The sequence below is a fragment of the Sander vitreus genome, chromosome 18 (assembly GCF_031162955.1).
Source record: "Sander vitreus isolate 19-12246 chromosome 18, sanVit1, whole genome shotgun sequence".
NCBI classification, from domain to species: domain Eukaryota; kingdom Metazoa; phylum Chordata; class Actinopteri; order Perciformes; family Percidae; genus Sander; species Sander vitreus.
In genome coordinates this window covers 4,020,712-4,039,806 of record NC_135872.1, presented here as the reverse complement: position 1 = coordinate 4,039,806, position 19,095 = coordinate 4,020,712, and the positions used below count along the sequence as shown (strand labels likewise).

General features: G+C 40.5%; 3 protein-coding genes across 3 annotated transcripts in view; 2 read left to right on the top strand and 1 right to left on the bottom strand.

The window, feature by feature from the left end:
* Positions 1 to 200: 200 nt before the first annotated feature.
* pex3 (peroxisomal biogenesis factor 3) lies at positions 201 to 13,233 on the bottom strand. Its single transcript, XM_078273952.1, has 12 exons — positions 13,026 to 13,233; positions 11,978 to 12,109; positions 11,773 to 11,854; positions 10,536 to 10,579; positions 9,725 to 9,846; positions 9,188 to 9,254; positions 8,737 to 8,791; positions 7,862 to 8,000; positions 7,698 to 7,768; positions 6,811 to 6,933; positions 5,264 to 5,360; positions 201 to 3,424 (listed from the first exon to the last, which is right to left on the bottom strand). Exons 1-12 carry the CDS (start codon positions 13,096 to 13,098, stop codon positions 3,341 to 3,343), a joined length of 1,089 nt encoding a protein of 362 aa, XP_078130078.1. The 5' UTR covers positions 13,099 to 13,233; the 3' UTR covers positions 201 to 3,340.
* rps7 (ribosomal protein S7) overlaps positions 8,879 to 19,095 on the top strand; it is a 355,408-nt gene continuing 345,191 nt past the window's right edge. Inside the window, exon 1 of the mRNA XM_078273955.1 lies at positions 8,879 to 8,883. The gene's annotated coding sequence lies outside the window, so the exon portion shown is untranslated. The remainder of the gene's footprint in view (positions 8,884 to 19,095) is intronic.
* adat2 (adenosine deaminase tRNA specific 2) lies at positions 13,688 to 16,018 on the top strand. Its single transcript, XM_078273956.1, has 6 exons — positions 13,688 to 13,941; positions 14,563 to 14,667; positions 14,845 to 14,995; positions 15,117 to 15,223; positions 15,420 to 15,492; positions 15,850 to 16,018. Exons 1-6 carry the CDS (start codon positions 13,846 to 13,848, stop codon positions 15,876 to 15,878), a joined length of 561 nt encoding a protein of 186 aa, XP_078130082.1. The 5' UTR covers positions 13,688 to 13,845; the 3' UTR covers positions 15,879 to 16,018.

Here is a 19,095-nt window from a genome sequence, read left to right as displayed (position 1 = left end):
GCTCTTAACAAATAATCAGTTGAAGACTTTCATTGAATCTGGGTGTTTTAGTCAATTTTATAGCATTTGAATAAAAAAAAATATTGATAAAAGAACGTGGAAAAAAAGTGACAAAAAATGTCAAAAAAAGTGACAAAAATGTCCAAAAAAAAAGTGACAAAAATATCAAAAAAAAGTGACAAAAATGTCTAAAAAGTGACAAAAATGTCCAAAAAAGTGCCAAATGTCAAAAAAAGGTGACAAAAGGAAAATAAAGTGACAAAAATGTCAAAAGAAATGTGACAACAATGTCGAAAAAAGTGCCAAAAAAAAATGCGGGAAAGGAAAGAATCACAAAGGAGGAAGTTTCATTTATCTTAACAGTCCTGTTGTCCTCGGGTCAAATTTGAACCATTTTCAAAAAGTTTCTATATCAGAAATTTGGGTTTTCTTTCAAACAAATTGTCCAAAAAGAATAACGTGGATGGTTCCATACAACGCTCTTAACAAATAATCAGTTGAAGACTTTCATTGAATCTGGGTGTTTTAGTCAATTTTATAGCATTTGAAGAAAAAAAATATTGATAAAAGAACGTGGAAAAAAGTGACAAAAAATGTAAAAAAAAAGTGACGAAAATGTCCACAAAAAAAGTGACGAAAATGTCCAAAAAAAAAGTGACAAATGTCAAAAAGTGACAAAAATGTCAAAAAAAAGTGACAAAAATGTCAAAAAAAAAGTGACAAAAATGTCAAAAAGTGACAAAAATGTCAAAAAAAAGTGACAAAAATGTCAAAAAAAAGTGACAAAAATGTCTAAAAAGTGACAAAAATGTCAAAAAAAAAACCACCCAACCTATTATCCAGTAGCAATGGACTACAGATGGAATGTAACCCTAACACTAACATAGGGCCTAATTTTAAGAAAGATCTTAGAAATGTGGGAACATAGGGCTGTGGGATCATAGGGCTGTGGGAACATAGGGCTGTGGGAACCATAGGGCTGTGGGACCATTGGGCTGTGGAACCATTGGGCTGTGGGAACATAGGGCTGTGGGAACATAGGGCTGTGGGAACATAGGGCTGTGGGAACATAGGGCTGTGGGAACATAGGGCTGTGGGACCATTGGGCTGTGGAACATTGGGCTGTGGGACCATTGGGCTGTGGGACCATTGGGCTGTGGGAACATAGGGCTGTGGGACCATTGGGCTGTGGGACCATTGGGCTGTGGGACCATTGGGCTGTGGGACCATTGGGCTGTGGCAAAAAAGTGACAAAAATGTCAAAAAAAAGTGACAAAAATGTCAAAAAAGTGACAAAAATGTCTAAAAAAGTGACAAAAATGTCTAAAAAGTGACGAATTTCAAAAGTGACAAAAATGTCAGTGACAAAAATGTCAGTGACAAAAATGTCGAAAAAAGTGACAAATGTCAAAAAAAGGTGACAAAAGGAAAATAAAGTGACAAAAATGTCAAAAGAAATGTGACAACAATGTCGAAAAAAGTGCCAAAAAAAATAAAATAAAAAAAACTTCTAAAGGCTCAGAAAGTCGACAAACTCTGAAAAAACGTCAGGAAAAGCCACAAAAGTGTCGAGAAAGACGACCAAAACGTTGGGAAAGGTTTTTCATTTAAAATTTTGCAGAAAAGTTGCAGATCGACGGGAAGACAGCACGAGGGTTAAAAACAGGAGAAACATTTTTTTGGAATGAAGCCCTTCATATAAAAGACAGGAAGAGGGCAACGCATGAGGGATTCTCACTCCAACTGAAGAACAGTGACACCTTCTGGGCGAAAAAAGGAACTACATCAGACAAATCGGATTTAAAGTCTACATGACATGCTCCAAAACACGGGAACATTTTTAAGTCTGCTTGTCCTATTTGTTGACTGCATGAACTGCTGTGTGGTTGTCTTTAGGATGGACAAACGATGTTGACCACCTCTAATAAGTCGCCGGTTTGATTACACATTTCATTTAGAGTAATTAATGACACTGGCTGTGCTAATAGGACATTTTAAACTGATTCTTCTTCAAGAGAAGGAAATGCAAAAATGTAATTACATTTTCTTTCAAATTTAAAAACCCCCCACTGTCACAACAAAAATCACTGACTACATTTACATGCACATAATATTCCGTTTTTTTGCCCTTATTCAGAAAAAAAGACGATATTCTGACTAAGCTGTTTACACCGCTAATGAAAGTGAATATTCCACTAATATTCCCGTTGAGATGTAGCCGTGCAACATACGTTTATTTTTTTCTAAGTTTACCAGCTGTGGCGGACTTGTTGGACCGTGTGAACACAGCGTCCCTCTTTCATTCCTTCAACCAGCTTCTTGAAAAGGTCGGCGTAGTGATGTGTGCGCATATCAAAAAACCTGTTGATATCCAAGTCTTTGATAATGTTTAAAAGTAGCTGTGTTTCTCCAATGACGTTCTTAAGATATGTGGTTTTGAGGTATTGATAGAAATTGCCAGATTAGTTGCTAATGAATTAAATGAATCATTAGTTGTAGCTCTAGTTTAGACTACATTGTCTTATTAAGGCCTTATTCTGAATATCCAACCGGAATATGCTGTTTACATGACCTGTATCAAATTGGGAATAATAGTGGAATATTGGTGTGCATGTAAACATACTCATTTTATACGCATCAGCCCACATCGGTCCAACGCATCCCCTCTACCACCTGGATTCATTTGGGAGAAGAAAAAAGAAGAAAAAAGGATATCCAAACACTGCCGAGGTGCAGAGGAACAGCTGGAATGTAAACAGACTTAAAACACTCACCACCGCTGCATAGAAAAGGGGGGAAAATAATCCTAAAATCTGTAATGTCGACATAATAAACGGACGACGTTTCAGAATCATCTCGAAAACAGTGGAAAACAGTCGGGAGCGATCCTTCATCACACTCTTTCCGACACAGTCTCTGTGTGTTTGCTCCTAATTGTTTTCCCACCTCTTGAGGGTAAATCAAACCGTATGACCAGGTTCAATGAGACTCCAATTCCCAGGATGCAGTGGTCCTAGGGTTAAGCACAGGCTCTGCTGTGACTCCAAACCCCCGGTGCGAGTGTCTTGTTCCTCCGCCAGCTCAATAATCCATCGCGGCTCCGTTCACAGGAGGGAACACGGACGCTCCCCGCCGCTGCTTTGAAGTGGACACGTCTGCCGCCAATCATCACCGGCACAGAGCGAAACGTCTGCGGGATGAAGGAGGAGAAAAGTGTCTCACAGAAAGGACGGAGGGATGAACAGTCCAGGGGGCTTATGTATCATTTCTGTGCACATCCTTTTTTTCTTCCTCTTGGATTCTCCTCCTCCTCCTCCTCCTCCTCCTCGTGTTTGGTTGATTATTTCTGCAGCTCCTGTGGCGTGCTGAAGCTCTCGTAGACGTTGGCCGCAAACTCCTTCACCTGGTCGTTCATCAGCAGCTCCTGAGAGACACGGACAGAAAGTTAGGGACACTTACAGAGGAGTGATATTTATTCTGTTTGGACTGGTTCTGTGCTTTAGTTCTAGCATAAGTTATTTGGTGAAAATCAAACTGTACTTCCTCGGCCAGTGCATAATAAATATAAACAATAAAAAGGAGAGAAGTAAGCAATATATACATCATTTACGCATCATAGCGCACACACATACTATGAATTCAGGGACCTGATGGCCCAGGGAAAGAAACCGTTTTTGAGTCTATTAGTCCTGTTGTTGAGGCAACAGGTGCTGTCCTGGGTGGGAGAGGTTGGCAGTGATTGCATTACATTACATTATTACATGTTAACGCTAACGCTTTTATCCAAAACGACTTACAATTGCTATATATGTCAGCCTCTGGAGCAACTAGGGGTTAAGTGTCTTGCTCAGGAACACGTTGGTTGATGTATCGCTGTGGGAATCAAACCCGGACCTCCCACACCAAAGGCATGTGTCATACCTGCTTTGCCCGCCGCCCACAGCTGCCCAGAGAATTTGGCCCACCCATGAGGAAATAGAGCTACAACCGTGGCCGCAAGCTGGTCAAGGCCATGGCTGTAATTCTGCACCAAGGCTGAATTTCGGGAAAGAGACTTCAGATACAGTATTAGGGGACCACTAAGGTCTATATAAAAGAGACTTCAGATACAGTATTAGGGGACCACTAAGGCCTATATAAAAGAGACTTCAGATACAGTATTAGAGGACCACTAAGGCCTATATAAAAGAGACTTCAGATACAGTATTAGAGGACCACTAAGGCCTATATAAAAGAGACTTCAGATACAGTATTAGGGGACCACTAAGGTCTATATAAAAGAGACTTCACATACAGTATTAGGGGACCACTAAGGTCTATATAAAAGAGACTTCAGATACAGTATTAGAGGGACCACTAAGGTCTATATAAAAAGAGACTTCAGATACAGTATTAGGGGACCACTAAGGCCTATATAAAAGAGACTTCAGATACAGTATTAGGGGACCACTAAGGCCTATATAAAAGAGACTTCAGATACAGTATTAGAGGACCACTAAGGCCTATATAAAAGAGACTTCAGATACAGTATTAGGGACCACTAAGGCCTATATAAAAGAGACTTCAGATACAGTATTAGAGGACCACTAAGGCCTATATAAAAGAGACTTCAGATACAGTATTAGAGGACCACTAAGGCCTATATAAAAGAGACTTCAGATACAGTATTAGGGGACCACTAAGGCCTATATAAAAGCATCCAAAAAGCAGCATGTCATAGGACCTTTAAGCCAATCTACGCAGCCTGTGCTGTTGGTTTGTGCCAACAGTTGGGATTTAACTTGATATACTTGCCTTATGTTCTCTCTGCACCTTATCCATTATGCAGTCCAACTGTTGTATTGTATCCCTCCTTTTTAAGTGCATTTGTATTGTGACTGTATCGTATTGTACTGTATTAATAGTAGTGTTTTATGTTAAAACTGTATTCAAGTACCTGGCTGCGAAGTCACCTTAATTTCCCCACAAGGATCAATCAAATAGTATCTATCTATCTATCTATCTATCTATCTATCTATCTGCCCAAATGTTGTGGCTGACTGACCAGTGAACAATTAATTAGATTAATTATTAAAAGTGTACTTTGCTTTAAAATTTGGTCAATTGAGTATTTCGCCATCTTTTAATGCAACAACACAAGATGGAAATAAGAACAGGTGAAAAGCCAGTGTCCCGTACTAAAGTAATGTCATTTATGACGTAGGTTTCTCTGTTTCTCCCGTGTGAGGTTTGTGTTCTGCGAGAGACTCAAGCCTGGTTTCACCTGAACAAAGTGGCTGGGAGTCTCACTGCAGATGGTGTTGATCTGACCGTTGATGATGGGGATGATCTTCGCCAGCGGCAGACTGACTGCAGACAAGCTGGACAGAGTCAAGTAGAGGGTCAGAGTCAACACGGTTGGGTCTGGACTAACAAACTTTCTGATACAAAAAAAACAAAAGAGGCGGCATCTATTCCTTTGTAGAACTCATGAGACAATCCAGGGTTTCTACAGGTTTCACCAAGTGAAATTTAAGACTTTTTTAAGACCATTATGAATGAAATTTAGTCAGATGGCCCGAAACATTGTCTCAAACAATCCCCGATTTCCTCATTGACATTATAGGACTGGTGTCTAGATTGGCTGCAACTTACAGTGCTAAGCATAAGTGAATACACCCATGCTAAAGTTGACTAAAAAGAGAAATAAAAAAAATCATCTTTTGGAAATTGATCTTAATGCCTTAATTAATTAATTTCCTAAATGAGGAAAAATCCAATCTTTAAGGACACCACTTTTCTTTGTTAATGAATAATGTATCGTAAATAAATAAATATTCTTCCTTAACATACAGGGGGCATAGGTAAGTACACCCCTATGTTAAATTCCCATAGAGGCAGGCAGACTTTTATTTTGAAAGGCCAGTTATTTTATTATTATTAGTTATTATTTCATGGACCCAGGATACTATGCATCCTGATAAAGTTCCCTTGGTCTGTGGAAGTAAAATAGCCCCCCCACATCATCACACACCCTTCACCATACCTAGAGACTGGCATGGTTTTATTTCAGTTAGCCTAATAGCTGGTTTGATTTGCATTGAGAGATGATTTTATGGAAAGTATGTTGATCTCATTTGTAGTAGTAATACAGCAAATTATATTTGGACTAGCGACAGAAAGAATTAACAACAACACCACAGAATAAAAAAAAAAACATTCTAAAGCGCTGTGGAGCATTTCAATGAGCATTATAGGTAGCGTTACATTGACGTAGGAAAATTAAAGCTTTAGTGCCTAACTTTTTGATATTAATGAACGTCCGTTACAAATGAGTTGCTACAAAGCTGATTAAGACCATCAGCTCCACACAACTCTCTCTGTATGTCTCAATATGACTATGTTCAGAAGATTGTGGCGTCCGATGACTTTCCCACGCAGAAGCTTGGGTGAAGATAATGACCTCTTCTGAAGAGTCCATCATGTTTTTTTAATCCGTGTCCTCCTTGGCTACTAGCGACTGTGTGGAGGACGGGTGTCGGATGCGGTGCGCGATCACGGAAGGCTTGTATCATGAGGACGCGCCGACAGTGTTTGTTGTCATTACTTAGAATTCCTCATGGGGGCGACAGAAGCTACGCACTATAGCTTGAAGACCTGTTACAATTATTTAAGACCTAGAACACAATACTTCAGCAAATGTAAGACTTTTTAAGGCCTAAAAGACGCCAGTGGAAACCCTGCAATCGGTCAAACTATTAGAGACATCAGCTTATAAATGTATCTGGGGGGAAAAAAACAAAAAACATTTCAGTCAGTTGAGCAGCTGACCTGTCAGGTGCAGAGCTGGGGGCGGAGTCACAGGGAGGCGTGCGGAAGAACTCGGCCAGGTTGTCGAGAAGACGAGAGAAACCCCGGTTGAAACTGGCGTTGAGGACAATGGTGAAATCTGGACTGGAGTCACAAATAAACACATCAGAATCACAGAACACACACACACACACACACACACACAGGAGGTAAGCCTGGTACGCGTAGCTCCTATGGCGCCATTTTGATGCTAACAAGCCATCACCTCCCGTTAGCATCCCATTGACTGCCATTCATTTTGGTGCCACTTTGACAGCGAATAACTTTACATCTGAAGCATTTAAAGACTATTTGTCCGTTGTTTATTTCTAAAGAAACACAACAATGTATAAAAGCCTCCATTACCTTGTACCTCACGTTATGGCTCCGTAGCAGACATTTTTGTAAAAATAGGCTAACCATTGTGTCATAACCACTCGACTTACTGTCGCATAGTAGAGGAATTACCGTACAGTACAGGAGAAGCTCGCAGGCAGTTTCGTATCACATTCGCTGTTTAAGTTTAATTACTAATGTTAACTATCATTTTAGTGATCAATAATTAGCCTGTGTCCATGTTATCTCCTTACATATACCTACGCTCTCCATCTCTGTAAGATTGGGAATGATTGAGATTTCTCTCAGCACAGCTACCAGAAGACTTCCAACTTTCAGACAGGTTGCTCACGTCACATCTACGTCGTCTCTCTCAGTTGGAGGCTGCTCAGTAACGCTCAGCCATCACCGGAAAAGTGCTTCTAATATCCTTCACTGGTCTCCGTCCAGAGCAACGGGATCTGTTGGTTCACTTTATATACTGTCTATGACGTCTACAGGTGCACAAACAAACACACAGGCGTGGCGTTTACCTGTCCAACATGTCTCTAGTCTCGTTTAACAGTCGGATGGTCCCAACATCGTTTTCTGTCAGCGCGCATGCCTGCAGAGAAGAGAGGATGAGATTTGTCAAAGACGCAGATGCTTTACCTTTGCTGTGTATCGTACACTCTGTGTGTAGTATGTGTGCAGTGACCTGGTCAGAGAGCGCGTTCTCGTCGTCGGCGAGCATGTACCAGGACATCGGCCGCTCGGAGCCGGCCTCCACCTCCGCCCTGATCCAGCTCAGCTGCTGCTCCAACTCCAGCAGAGACAGGCTCTGCTTCAGAGACACGCTGGAAAGGAATCATTTAAAGTCACTTATTAGGCACAAAGGACAAAAAAGGTGAGGCTTTGCTGTTCTTCTCTGTTTGACATCATTGTAGGCTGAATATCTGGCATTGGACATATCTTGGACTGTTGGTTATGATTTGGAAATGTTACATGGAGCTCTGGGGAAAATCTAATGAGCATATTTCACTACTTTCTATGGCGTCAGGATTATGTCATGTGTCGCAACGCGATAAAACATGCACACGAGCAAATGATGAATAATATATGAAAAATACTGTTGATTTGTGTCTATCCTACTGTCTACTTTATTCCCTTTATAATGCCCATATTTAATGCTGTCTTTTGTAAAACGTTATCCTTGCACTGCTATAGTTTATATATGACTATGTCTACATTATTCTCTTATATTGTCCATATTTAATGCTGGTCTCTAGACTTTATCCTTAGCAATGGCCCTCCTTTGATTGGTCACTTTCAGGGCGATCTCACCCACACGGACCGCCTTAGGTTACCTTGATTGACAGCTATCGTTCTGGAAGCCCCGAGTGTACCGGCCGCAGGAGTGTTTTTCGGTCTTCTTTAACGATAAATAAAAAAGGACTTTATAAGTGTCTCTCATCGCGAGATACGACATAATCCTGACGCCCTCATTTTCTGACATTTTATTGTTTCGAAAATAAAAAAGCTTTACCAAAAATATAATAGAAACGCAAACAATCATTAGTTACAGACACTCACCCTCCCAGTGAGTTCTGTACTGCTTTCTTCACTACTGTCATCAACTCTGTCAAACCTGGAGGCAGGCAGGTAGACAGGCAGACAGACAGGCAGGCAGACAGACAGACAGACAGACAGACGTGAAGATTGTAGTGACAGTTGACAGATGTAAGGATTAACAGGTAAACAATGTTGTGCTCTTATGAGGTGTGTGTGTGTGTGTGTGTGTGTGTGTGTGTGTGTGTGTGTGTGTGTGTGTGTCTTTTGTGTCTGAGTGCCCCCTAGTGGACAAAGAGAGTAGTTCAAGTGAAGGCAGACAAGCTGAGTACACATTAAACACTTGATTGATTGAGATATATATATATATATATATATATGTATATATATATATATATATATATATATATATATATATATATATGTGTGTATGTGTATGTATGTGTGTGTGTGTGTGTGTGTGTGTCCATCCTACCGTCTCCCAGTAGATGTTGGATACTGGACAGGTACTGCTGCTGGACGTCTGGGGGAGCCAGAGGCGTCTGGGAGGAGGGAAAAAAAAAGAGACATTCCTTCAGCTCTAATCTCAACCCGAAAACAACTGAAACTTCTTTGAAACACTACAACTTTTAAGGACACCGTGACATGAACAACTTAACTTTTTTTTTTTTCAGGCAAATATTTTACGGTGACCTCATCCTGCACTCGTGAACAGAAATCAGCCCTTTCTTTACTCATCTGATGCTCCATTGGTTAACACTTCTGTATCTTATGTAACAAGTCAGAGCAATTACAAGACACTCTGAAACGGTGGATGTTATTATAAGACTGAAATAATGTGTCCCAGCGGTAGAACTCTCTCATGTGAATATTTACATAAACAAGAAGATGTCGGCAGTTTTACACTCTACTCCAATTATGTGAACAGCAGAATCTAACAGTGCTGCGTCAAAAGTATTACTGTTCACTGGTTGTGAAGGTGAAAGGAGCGTATAAGTATTGTGTTCCTCACCGCAGTGTTCTTGCCTACAGAGTTGTCGAGGTACAGGTATCCTCCTATGATGTTCAACTGGACCCGGAGTAGAACCACCAGCATGCACGTGCTGTACACCGCCACGATGGTGCGGGTGAAACCTGAACAGGACAACAAAGTTCCACTTCTGATCAAAGGTTGGACTTCTAATCTCAAATGAAAAACTTAAAAAAAAATTAAAAAAAGTAAGAAAAAATGATTGTGTTTTTGTGCAGCAAAGTATTTAAAGTACTCATATTATGCTCATTTTCAGGTTCATAATTGTATTTAGAGGTTATATCAGAATAGGTTTACATGGTTTAATTTAAAAAAAAAAAACATTTTTGTTGTACTGCACATTGCTGCAGCTCCTCTTTTCACCCTGTGTGTTGAGCTCTCTGTTTTAGCTACAGAGTGAGGCCTCTCACTTCTGTTCCTTCTTTGTTGGGAGTCGCACATGCACAGTACCTAGGTAAGGACTACTAGCCAGTCAGAAGCAGAGTATGAGGTCGTGCCATGCTAGCAGCTAGGCGAGCATTATAACGTGTGTTCCAAAGTGACCACGTTTGTCTCTGAAGTAAAGGCTGGACTACAATAGAGCTGTTTGGAGCAGTTTGTGAACAGTGTTTTCTGTTGGAGATGGTAAGTCCCTTTGGGGTGGACTTTGGGCTTTTTCACTTTGTAAACCTATAACCTGGACAAAAAAGATATATAATACAATAAAGGAAAGGGGGGAAAAGCCAAAAAGCATAATATGAGCTCTTTAAGAGGGATTGTTTACAACCAATTTGTTAGGACTGCGTGGACTTACTGATGATCTTTAAATCTTCCCAGATTTCCAGCTTGTTGGCCGGTCTGTGAGACGACGGGAAAGAAGAAAAGCGAGATCACAATTTTGTTTCATGCGTGAGTCCCATTGCACTTTACCGCGCGTTTTTTTTTACATCACTACACACAGTAAAGTAACGCTTCAACATGGAAGTTTGGTACACAAAAACATCTAAAAATGGTCGACACAGTGGCACATTTGTGTCAAATAATGAATATTAGGGCTGGGACGATATGCTTTTGTCCCGATTCGATTCTTTCATGATATATGGGTGCCGATTCAACATGTACTGCGATTTTCAAGTTGAATAATACACTTCTAGAGACAATATATCAAGAGACATTTCTAAAAACTAATTGTTTTCTAAAAAAAAGGATGCACATCACATGGCAGTCAGCCAGTCTACTGTTTATTTCATTTGTAAAGAAGAACGTAACATGGATCTTCTACATCTTCTGCTTTCTATCTGTTTTGCTTGAAAAGGATATGATGTAGTCGCCGTCGGTGGAACCGTACAAACAGAAATCATTTAGGTCTAATAATAATTTATAACGAAGAAAGAAAAAAATAAATCGCGATACATACGATTTTCGATGTATCGAAAAATCGAAACTCATATTTCAATATTCATTAGGGAATATAGAAACAAAATCGACAATCTCAATCTTACCACTAAACATATAAGAATGTGTACAACTGTGTCCATGCGTGGATTCGGAATTGTTTGAACTAGGGCTGCAAAATAGCTCGTTTTTATATCGTCATGGCGATATCAACTGGCGCAATTAACACACCGCGAAAGGCTGCGACATATCGCGAGAGACCCTCCGACATTTGTTGCGTTAGTTAACAGAAAATATCAGTAGAAAACCGCACTTCATAATGTCACTGTCATTTTTTTAGTGCTGCCTTTTACATATAATTCAATGTTCAGTTTGGTCAATAAAAATGTTGGAAATGATTTCCATTCATTTGTTTTAAATTCAACAAAACTGAGTGCATTTTCAACGTCCGTTTGTTTACTGCAGGTAACACTGTCATCGCAAAATTAAAAAAAAACCTTATATTTCCCTCATATCGTGCAGCCCTAATTAATACAGAAACAAAAATCGACACTATCTTAGCACTGAACCTAAAAGAATGTGTAGACTTGTGTCTACGAGTGGATTAGGAATCGTTTGAGCTATTAAATCTGAAAGTGAAAGACACGTCTACTCACTTGGCCTTGAGTAGTGCAGTGAGGCTTTCTGAATTTAGCTGATTGACGATGGCTTCTTTCAGTGGAGGGAGCATGGAAAGCACTGCAACACACATACAGTGTAAACAGTCACATCAAAAATGCAAAGATCAAGTCTCATTTTTTTTTCAGACACACTGAAAGAGGATTTCTAAAGGATTAGTATTCAGAAGTGTGAAGTCATCACCGGTCATGTTGCAGGTTCTCTGGTTGCTTTCAAAGTGGAACTGTCGTCTGGCCTGAGCGATGTACTCCGTCGCCTCCTTCTCCTGGATATCTCTGATCTTCTTCTGGGCATATTTACCCAGAAAGTACACTCCTGGGGGTCACCGACAAATTATACTTATTAATAACTTATATCGAGGAGCTTAGCGATAAGTTAATAATATTAGGGCTGCACAATAAATCGTTTTTTTTTTTTTTTTAATCTTCATCGTGATATCATCTTGCGCAATAAACACATCACGAAAGAAACGTGATTTTTTTTTAGTTAGTTGAAAAGAGACTATTGATGTTTTTTTAATGGTGCATTCTGTGTTCTGTTCAATAAAATAATGTCGAAAATAACTTCCTTTCAGTTGTTTCTTTAATTCAACAAGCAACTTGTTGCACTTAAGCAGAATACTAATAGAATAGCAGCAGAAAGGTAGAACTGAATACATTTTAAATCTGTTTATTCATCGAAAGTAATATCGTTGTGGCGATATTAACAACGTCATCGCATATTTCCTTAATACCGCGCAGCCCTAATATGCTAACATGTAGCATTCAAATGCATGGATTTAACGTCACGCAAAACCTCATTCAATTTCATGGCAATTTAAAGATGTCTTGCTCATTTGCAAAGTCTCAAATCCAATATAACTAACTAAATACCATCATTGATAACATTTTCACGCGATATACAATCAACAAATTACGCAGCGTTAATTTTAATTAAATAAATTCCATTAAAGTAACGTTACCGTTAACGTTGTAACGTTACCTGGTTGGTTGTCTCAGAATAGTTAACGTTGTCTTTATGTTGGAAATGATGCTGTTTATTAAATAATATATATGCCGAACTGCCAACACATACTGGTCGATTCTTACAAGCTTTCTGAACAAATTTTGTTAAAAGCATTAACTAGTACCGGTAAGTAAAACAATATGTAACATCAAGGTTTTTCAGTGCAGTCCGGCGTGTTGCTAAAGTTATTAGCTAGCTCAGAAGCTAACATGGACACCAGTCATACCTCCAACTACAGCTCCGGTGAAAATAAATTTCCTTTTGTGGCGTTTAACAAAATTCCAGACTGATGAAAACATAATCGGACAGTGAGGGGTTCGCAAACTACAGCTGCAAAAACCCTCCGTACTTTTAACTTTGTGCTGACTAGTTTACGGACATGTTTTCTAAGGACTTTCGGCTAGTTAGCAACTCGCTTGCTACCATGCTAACTGTCAAAGGTGCCAAAGTATGTCAGTTAAGGTAGAGTTTGCGAACAGGATACTTTCCGGTTGTCGATTTCAAAATAAAACAATAATTGAGCTTTAGACGTAAGTGGGTCATGTATACAGACTCTGTCGTATATAACATAACCGTAATGTACAATATACTAGAAAATACAGAATATGAATACATAAATAAAAATAATGAAAACATAATGAATAATAAAAAAACGAGGACCGCTCCCTAAAACTTGGAGGCATGTTCAAATGCTGGAAATAGACTTCATGAAATTAAGCTTTTATTTGACATGCAAAATCCCTTCATTTCAGGTTTACATTCGGCCAACAGTAGGCAGCTTGACGCATCAAAAACGTCACCATGAACGTGGGGATGCGCAGCGCTATCGGGGAGCTGATTGGCCATGTCTGAAACTGGTCCGTCCAATATTATCTTCCCCAGTGGATCTGTTGGTCCATTCTTATATACTGTCTATGGTAGGAGCATGACAAGTAAAGTGCAACGGGCGAAATTGTAACAAAAAAAGTGAAGAAATAAGCTGCAAAAGCCTCGTCATACGCGAATAGTATGACTTGTGTTAAGTAGAGTTAAGTAATAGCATTGCCATGGGAACAGAGGAGGGCCGTAAAGCTGATTCGGCGAAGAGTTTCTATCCGAGTGATGAGGAAATTGAGAGGTGGATGTCCAGCGCCTTTGACATGGTGAGTCAGTCGTTCGGTTAACGTCTTTGTTTTTGTTTTTTAAGATTTTCAGTTTTATATCATTATAAAGTATGCATTCAGTGTAGGCCATGATAGGAATGCCCTGCCACTTATTAATTTGAGCTCATTTCTCCGTAGTGCTGCAGCATGCTTACGGTTATTGAACATTTACTGTAGCTTAATTTGTCGCCCAACAAGTCTACAAATGCGTCACAAATGTATCCAGAAATGACCATTTTACATAAATAAGCATTCAATTATTAATAAAGTTCCAAATATTTGCTGGTTCAAGCCTTTCCTAAGTAATTGACACATTATGATGTGCAATAAACAATGCAACAGTGCAAAACATGTGTGTAAAAACACACAAATAGGACAGAAAATACATGTTAATAACATGAATGAATGAGAATGGAAAGGTTATTAACAGAATAATTGATAATAATAATTAGTTGCAGCCCTAATCTACTACATATACATATTCATAGATGTGTCGGCGGGGACTGTGCTCTCCGTGAGTTTGTTTTCTCCTTTGTAGTATCTTTCTGTGTAATACTTTCTGGCTGTGTAGCTGCTGCTGCTGCTGCTGCATGTTGACATGCTCTGAATGTTTTCCTGCAGGCCAAAGATGCTCTGGAGAACGGAGAGGTGCCGGTCGGATGTCTGATGGTCTACAATGACCAAGTCGTGGGCAAGGGGCGGAATGAAGTCAACGAGACCAAAAATGTAGGAAACAAATTGAAGCATGTCCAAAAAAAATGTACAGGAGTTAGGCATTGTCTTCATCCAGCTCAAAGAGAACATGAAACCTAAACTATGCATATCATATGTTCCTCTGTGTTTTGATTGTGTGTGTGTGTGTGTGTGTGTGTGTGTGTGTGTGTGTGTGTGTGTGTGTATTAGGCTACTCGCCACGCTGAGATGGTGGCCCTGGATCAGCTCCGGGACTGGTGTCGCCGCGGCAACCTGGATGTGAGCTGCGTGTGCGAGCGAACGGCCCTGTACGTCACCGTGGAGCCATGCATCATGTGTGCTGCAGCCCTGCGCCTGCTCAGTATCCTCCCCCAACCTGTGTGCGTGTGTGTGTGTGTGTGTGTGTGTGTGTGTGTGTGCGTGCGCGCGCGTGTGTGTGCGTGTATGTGCGTGTTAGCTGTTGTTCCTTCACCAGCTGTCAGACATCCCGGTGGTGGTGTATGGCTGCAGGAACGAGCGGTTTGGAGGCTGCGGCTCCGTTCTGGACGTCTCCTCTGCAGACTTACCTCAGACTGGGACTACGTTCAAGGTCCATGTTTGTCCCTGGTGTCTTGTTTGGTTTGTCTAGTTGCCATTTTTCATTTGTGTGTTTGTTGATGTTTGTGGAAAACCTTCACAGAAGAGTGGAGGCTGTTAAAGCAGCATATGTTCATCTATCACATTTGGGTGTCTACATACTTTTGGCCTTATTGTGTGTGTGTGTGTGTGTGTGTGTGTGTGTGTAGTGTGTTTCAGGTCACAGAGCAGAAGAAGCTGTAGAGATGCTGAAGACGTTCTACAAACAGGAGAATCCAAACGGTGATCAGAAACTCTGTTGAATCTCTTTTTAATCGTTTGCTATATATATTTTTTTCTCCTTTCCTCTTTTATCAATTATTTCCCCGTCTCTCCTCGTCTTCTTCCTCCTCTTCTCTTACACTTGATAACTTTTGTTTCTCATTTGTGATTTCCTGACTTTCTGTGACTTTTCTCTCCTTTTTAATCGCACCTCTTTTCATCCTTTCTACTTCATATCTTTACTATTATCTTCTTTCCCTTGACCGGCCTTTGTTTCTTTTTTCATTACATTGCTTTTATTAACTGTTCTTTGTTTTCTTTGGCTCATTTCTTTCTTTCACCTCTCTCTAACAGTTCTATACTTTCTGTCTTTTTCAGCCCCGAAACCTAAAACGAGGAAGGACTGACATCCTCTGAGTGTCCCGTGAAAAAAATCAGTTGAATATTCTGTTTTTCTATTGCTTGTATTTACCTTACTTACTACTAAACTTTTTGTTATTTTTGTAATGTAATAAATGACATTAAAAATAAGTGAATGTGTGTTTCATACAGACTTCCTCAAACAATAGTTGCTTTTCCAGCAGTATGCCAGCAGGGAGCGCAGTAAACCAGCTAACTTCTCTGAGTTACACTTCCCTTGAAGGTATCTACATAAGAGTGACATGACACTGTCATGAACGTGTCATAAACATTATAAACAAGTCATAAACGTTTATGACATAACACTTCTTTTATCAAGTGTCATTCGGTTTTTGTCATGACAAGTTAGGGTTAGAGTTAGGGTTCATGTGTCATGACAGTGTCATGTCACTCTTATGTAGATACCTGCAAGTAAAGTGTCACCCTTCTCTCTAAGGAAAAGACAGGAGAAATTAAGACTTCCGTCACTTTCGAGCGATAAACCTCCGAAACATCTGCTGTTCATGAACTACAACTCTGTCATCTTGAACTACAACTCTGTGTCATCTTGAACTACAACTCTGTCATCTTGAACTACAACTCTGTCATCGTGAACTACAACTCTGTGTCATCTTGAACTACAACTCTGTCATCTTGAACTACAACTCTGTCATCTTGAATTACAGCTCTGTCATCTCAGCTACAACTCTGTGTCATCTTGAACTACAACTCTGTCATCTTGAACTACAACTCTGTCATCTTGAATTACAACTCTGTCATCTTAGCTACAACTCTGTCATCTTGAACTACAACTCTGTGTCATCTTGAACTACAACTCTGTCATCGTGAACTACAACTCTGTGTCATCTTGAACTACAACTCTGTGTCATCTTGAACTACAACTCTGTCATCTTGAACTACAACTCTGTCATCTTGAACTACAACTCTGTCATCTTGAACTACAACTCTGTCATCTTGAACTACAACTCTGTCATCTTGAACTACAATGCCGCGTTCTATTTACCTTTGAACTCGGAAGCCGGAGCTGGGAATGACGTCATTCCCGAGTTGAATGCGTTCTATTTAAAAGTCGGATTTTCATTGTTTTCATTAGCTCTAGCCCGGTTAGCTATTGTTAGCAATACCAGTTGATAACAACGCATTACGCCGCTTTTTGTGCATGCAAACAGCGTAACAAATGTCCACAGATAGAAGTTGAACATGCCTGTGTGAACGACTGATTTAGTGACACAGATAAGACAGAAGTGCTTATAACTTTATGTTACTGCAGCTTTTCTTTTTGCTTGTCGGCCAAATTTAACGGTTGACTGTTCATTGCCACACAGTTCACAAGTAAAACACACCACTTCCTGTCTCATTTTTCTGAGAACAAAATAGACAGACTGTGTCTGTGTGTGTATAGCAGCACTTCTCAACAGGAGTGACCTTCACAACTGCTCATACATGCTGACACAATTCTGACTTTCTGTCCTTTCACTTCCTCTCAGACACACACACATACTGTGATGAATCAGAGAGTGTGTGTGTGTGTGTGTGTGTTCACAGTATCTGCAGCTGGGAGGAGTTGAAATAACTGCATGCTTGCAGGAGTGTGTGTGTGTGTGTGTGTGCGCTGAGTGTCGGAGAAAGTGTGCCGAGTGAGTGGGTGGGTACATCTGTGATGTGTGTGTGTGTGCGTGAGCGTGTGTGCACATGCGTGCACATGTGTGTGTGTGTGCACATGTGTGTGTGTGTGTGTCTGTGTGTGCGCACGTGTGTGTGTGTGTGTGATGTCCTGCTGTTTGTTCCAACAAAGCCAAGAAGACTTTTTAAAACTCTTCACTTTGTCTTTTACACGCTCTCTCTCTTTTTTTTTTAGGTTCACAGCCTTTTTCTCTTCTTCCTTCCTGCTTTTAGTGGCTTGCAACTTCCTTCCTTCCTTCCTCCCTTCACCACTTCCATCCTTCCTGCTTCCTTCCTTCCGTTGTTTGTTTGGTTTTTCTTGCCTTCCTTCATCTTTTTATCTTTCCGTATTTTTCTTCCTTTTACTTTCCTTCTTTCAGAGGATTATCGTATCATTGTTTGTGTTACAGTTTCCCTCTTGGTTTCCTTCTTTTCTCCCTCCCTAGCTCCCTCCTTCCTTCCTTCCTTCCTTCCTTCCTAGCGCCCTTCCTGATTCCGTCCTTCCTCCCTCCCTCGCTCCCTCATTTCTTCCTTCCTTCCTCCCTTCCTTCATTCCTTCCTTCCTAACCCCCTTCCTGATTCCTTCCTTCCTTCCTCATTCCTCATTCCTTCCTTCCTTCCTTCCTAACTCCCTTCCTGATTCCTTCTTTCCTTCCTAACTCCCTTCCTTCCTTCCTTCCTCCCTTCCTCGTTCCTTCCTTCCTTCCTTCCTTCCTTCCTTCCTTCCTTCCTCAATCCTTCCTTCCTTCCTAACTCCCTTCCTTCCTCCCTTCCTTCATTCCTCCCTTCCTTCCTCCCTTCCTCCCTTCCTCAGTCCTTCCTTCCTTCCTTCCTTCCTTCCTTCATTCCTTCCTGATTCCTTCCTCCCTTCCTTCATATCATTGTTTGTGTTACAGTTTCCCTCTTGGTTTCCTTCCTTTCTCCCTCCCTAGCTCCCTCCTTCCTTCCTTCCTAGCTCCCTTCCTGATTCCTTCCTTCCTTCCTAGCTCCCTCCCTAGCTCCCTCCTTCCTTCCTTCCTTCCTTCCTTCCTCATTCCTTCCTTCCTTCCTTCCTAACTCCCTTCCTGATTCCTTCCTTCCTTCCTTCCTTCATTCCTTCCTTCCTAACCCCCTTCCTGATTCCTTCCTTCCTTCCTCCTTCCTAACTCCCTTCCTGATTCCTTCCTTCCTCCCTTCCTCATTCCTTCCTTCCTTCCTTCCTTCCTTGCTTTCTATAGTGTTTCACCATATCAGTTTTTTTCGTTTATACTTCCTCTTTTATCTTCCTCTTTATACAGACATGTAAAACACATGCACATTCCTCATCCTTGCAAAACAAAAACATGATATTGTCACGTGTGAAACAGCTTTCAGTACATACATTTCACATAAACACGTAATTTTCTAAGGACGGTTAAATCACAGATTTATCACAAATACAAAAAACACAAAAAAGTGGTTTTATTCTGACTGAAACACGAGTCCAGCTCCTCTCTGCTCGTTAGCATGTAAATCTATGCTAATGAATGCAGTGCAGAATCTTCCAGAATGTTTTAATGTGTC

Excerpts from the sequence above, each read along its gene's own strand:
- pex3 (XM_078273952.1), bottom strand. The coding sequence starts at position 13,098 with ATGTTTTCATCAGTCTGGAATTTTGTTAAACGCCACAAAAGGAAATTT. Across the intron at positions 9,255-9,724 it reads CTGTAGGCAAGAACACTGCG|ACGCCTCTGGCTCCCCCAGA; the intron begins GTGAGGAACACA and ends CCCTCCTCCCAG. Across the intron at positions 8,001-8,736 it reads GTACAGAACTCACTGGGAGG|CGTGTCTCTGAAGCAGAGCC; the intron begins GTGAGTGTCTGT and ends ATTCCTTTCCAG.
- adat2 (XM_078273956.1), top strand. The coding sequence starts at position 13,846 with ATGGGAACAGAGGAGGGCCGTAAAGCTGATTCGGCGAAGAGTTTCTAT. Across the intron at positions 13,942-14,562 it reads TGTCCAGCGCCTTTGACATG|GCCAAAGATGCTCTGGAGAA; the intron begins GTGAGTCAGTCG and ends GTTTTCCTGCAG. Across the intron at positions 14,996-15,116 it reads TGCAGCCCTGCGCCTGCTCA|ACATCCCGGTGGTGGTGTAT; the intron begins GTATCCTCCCCC and ends ACCAGCTGTCAG.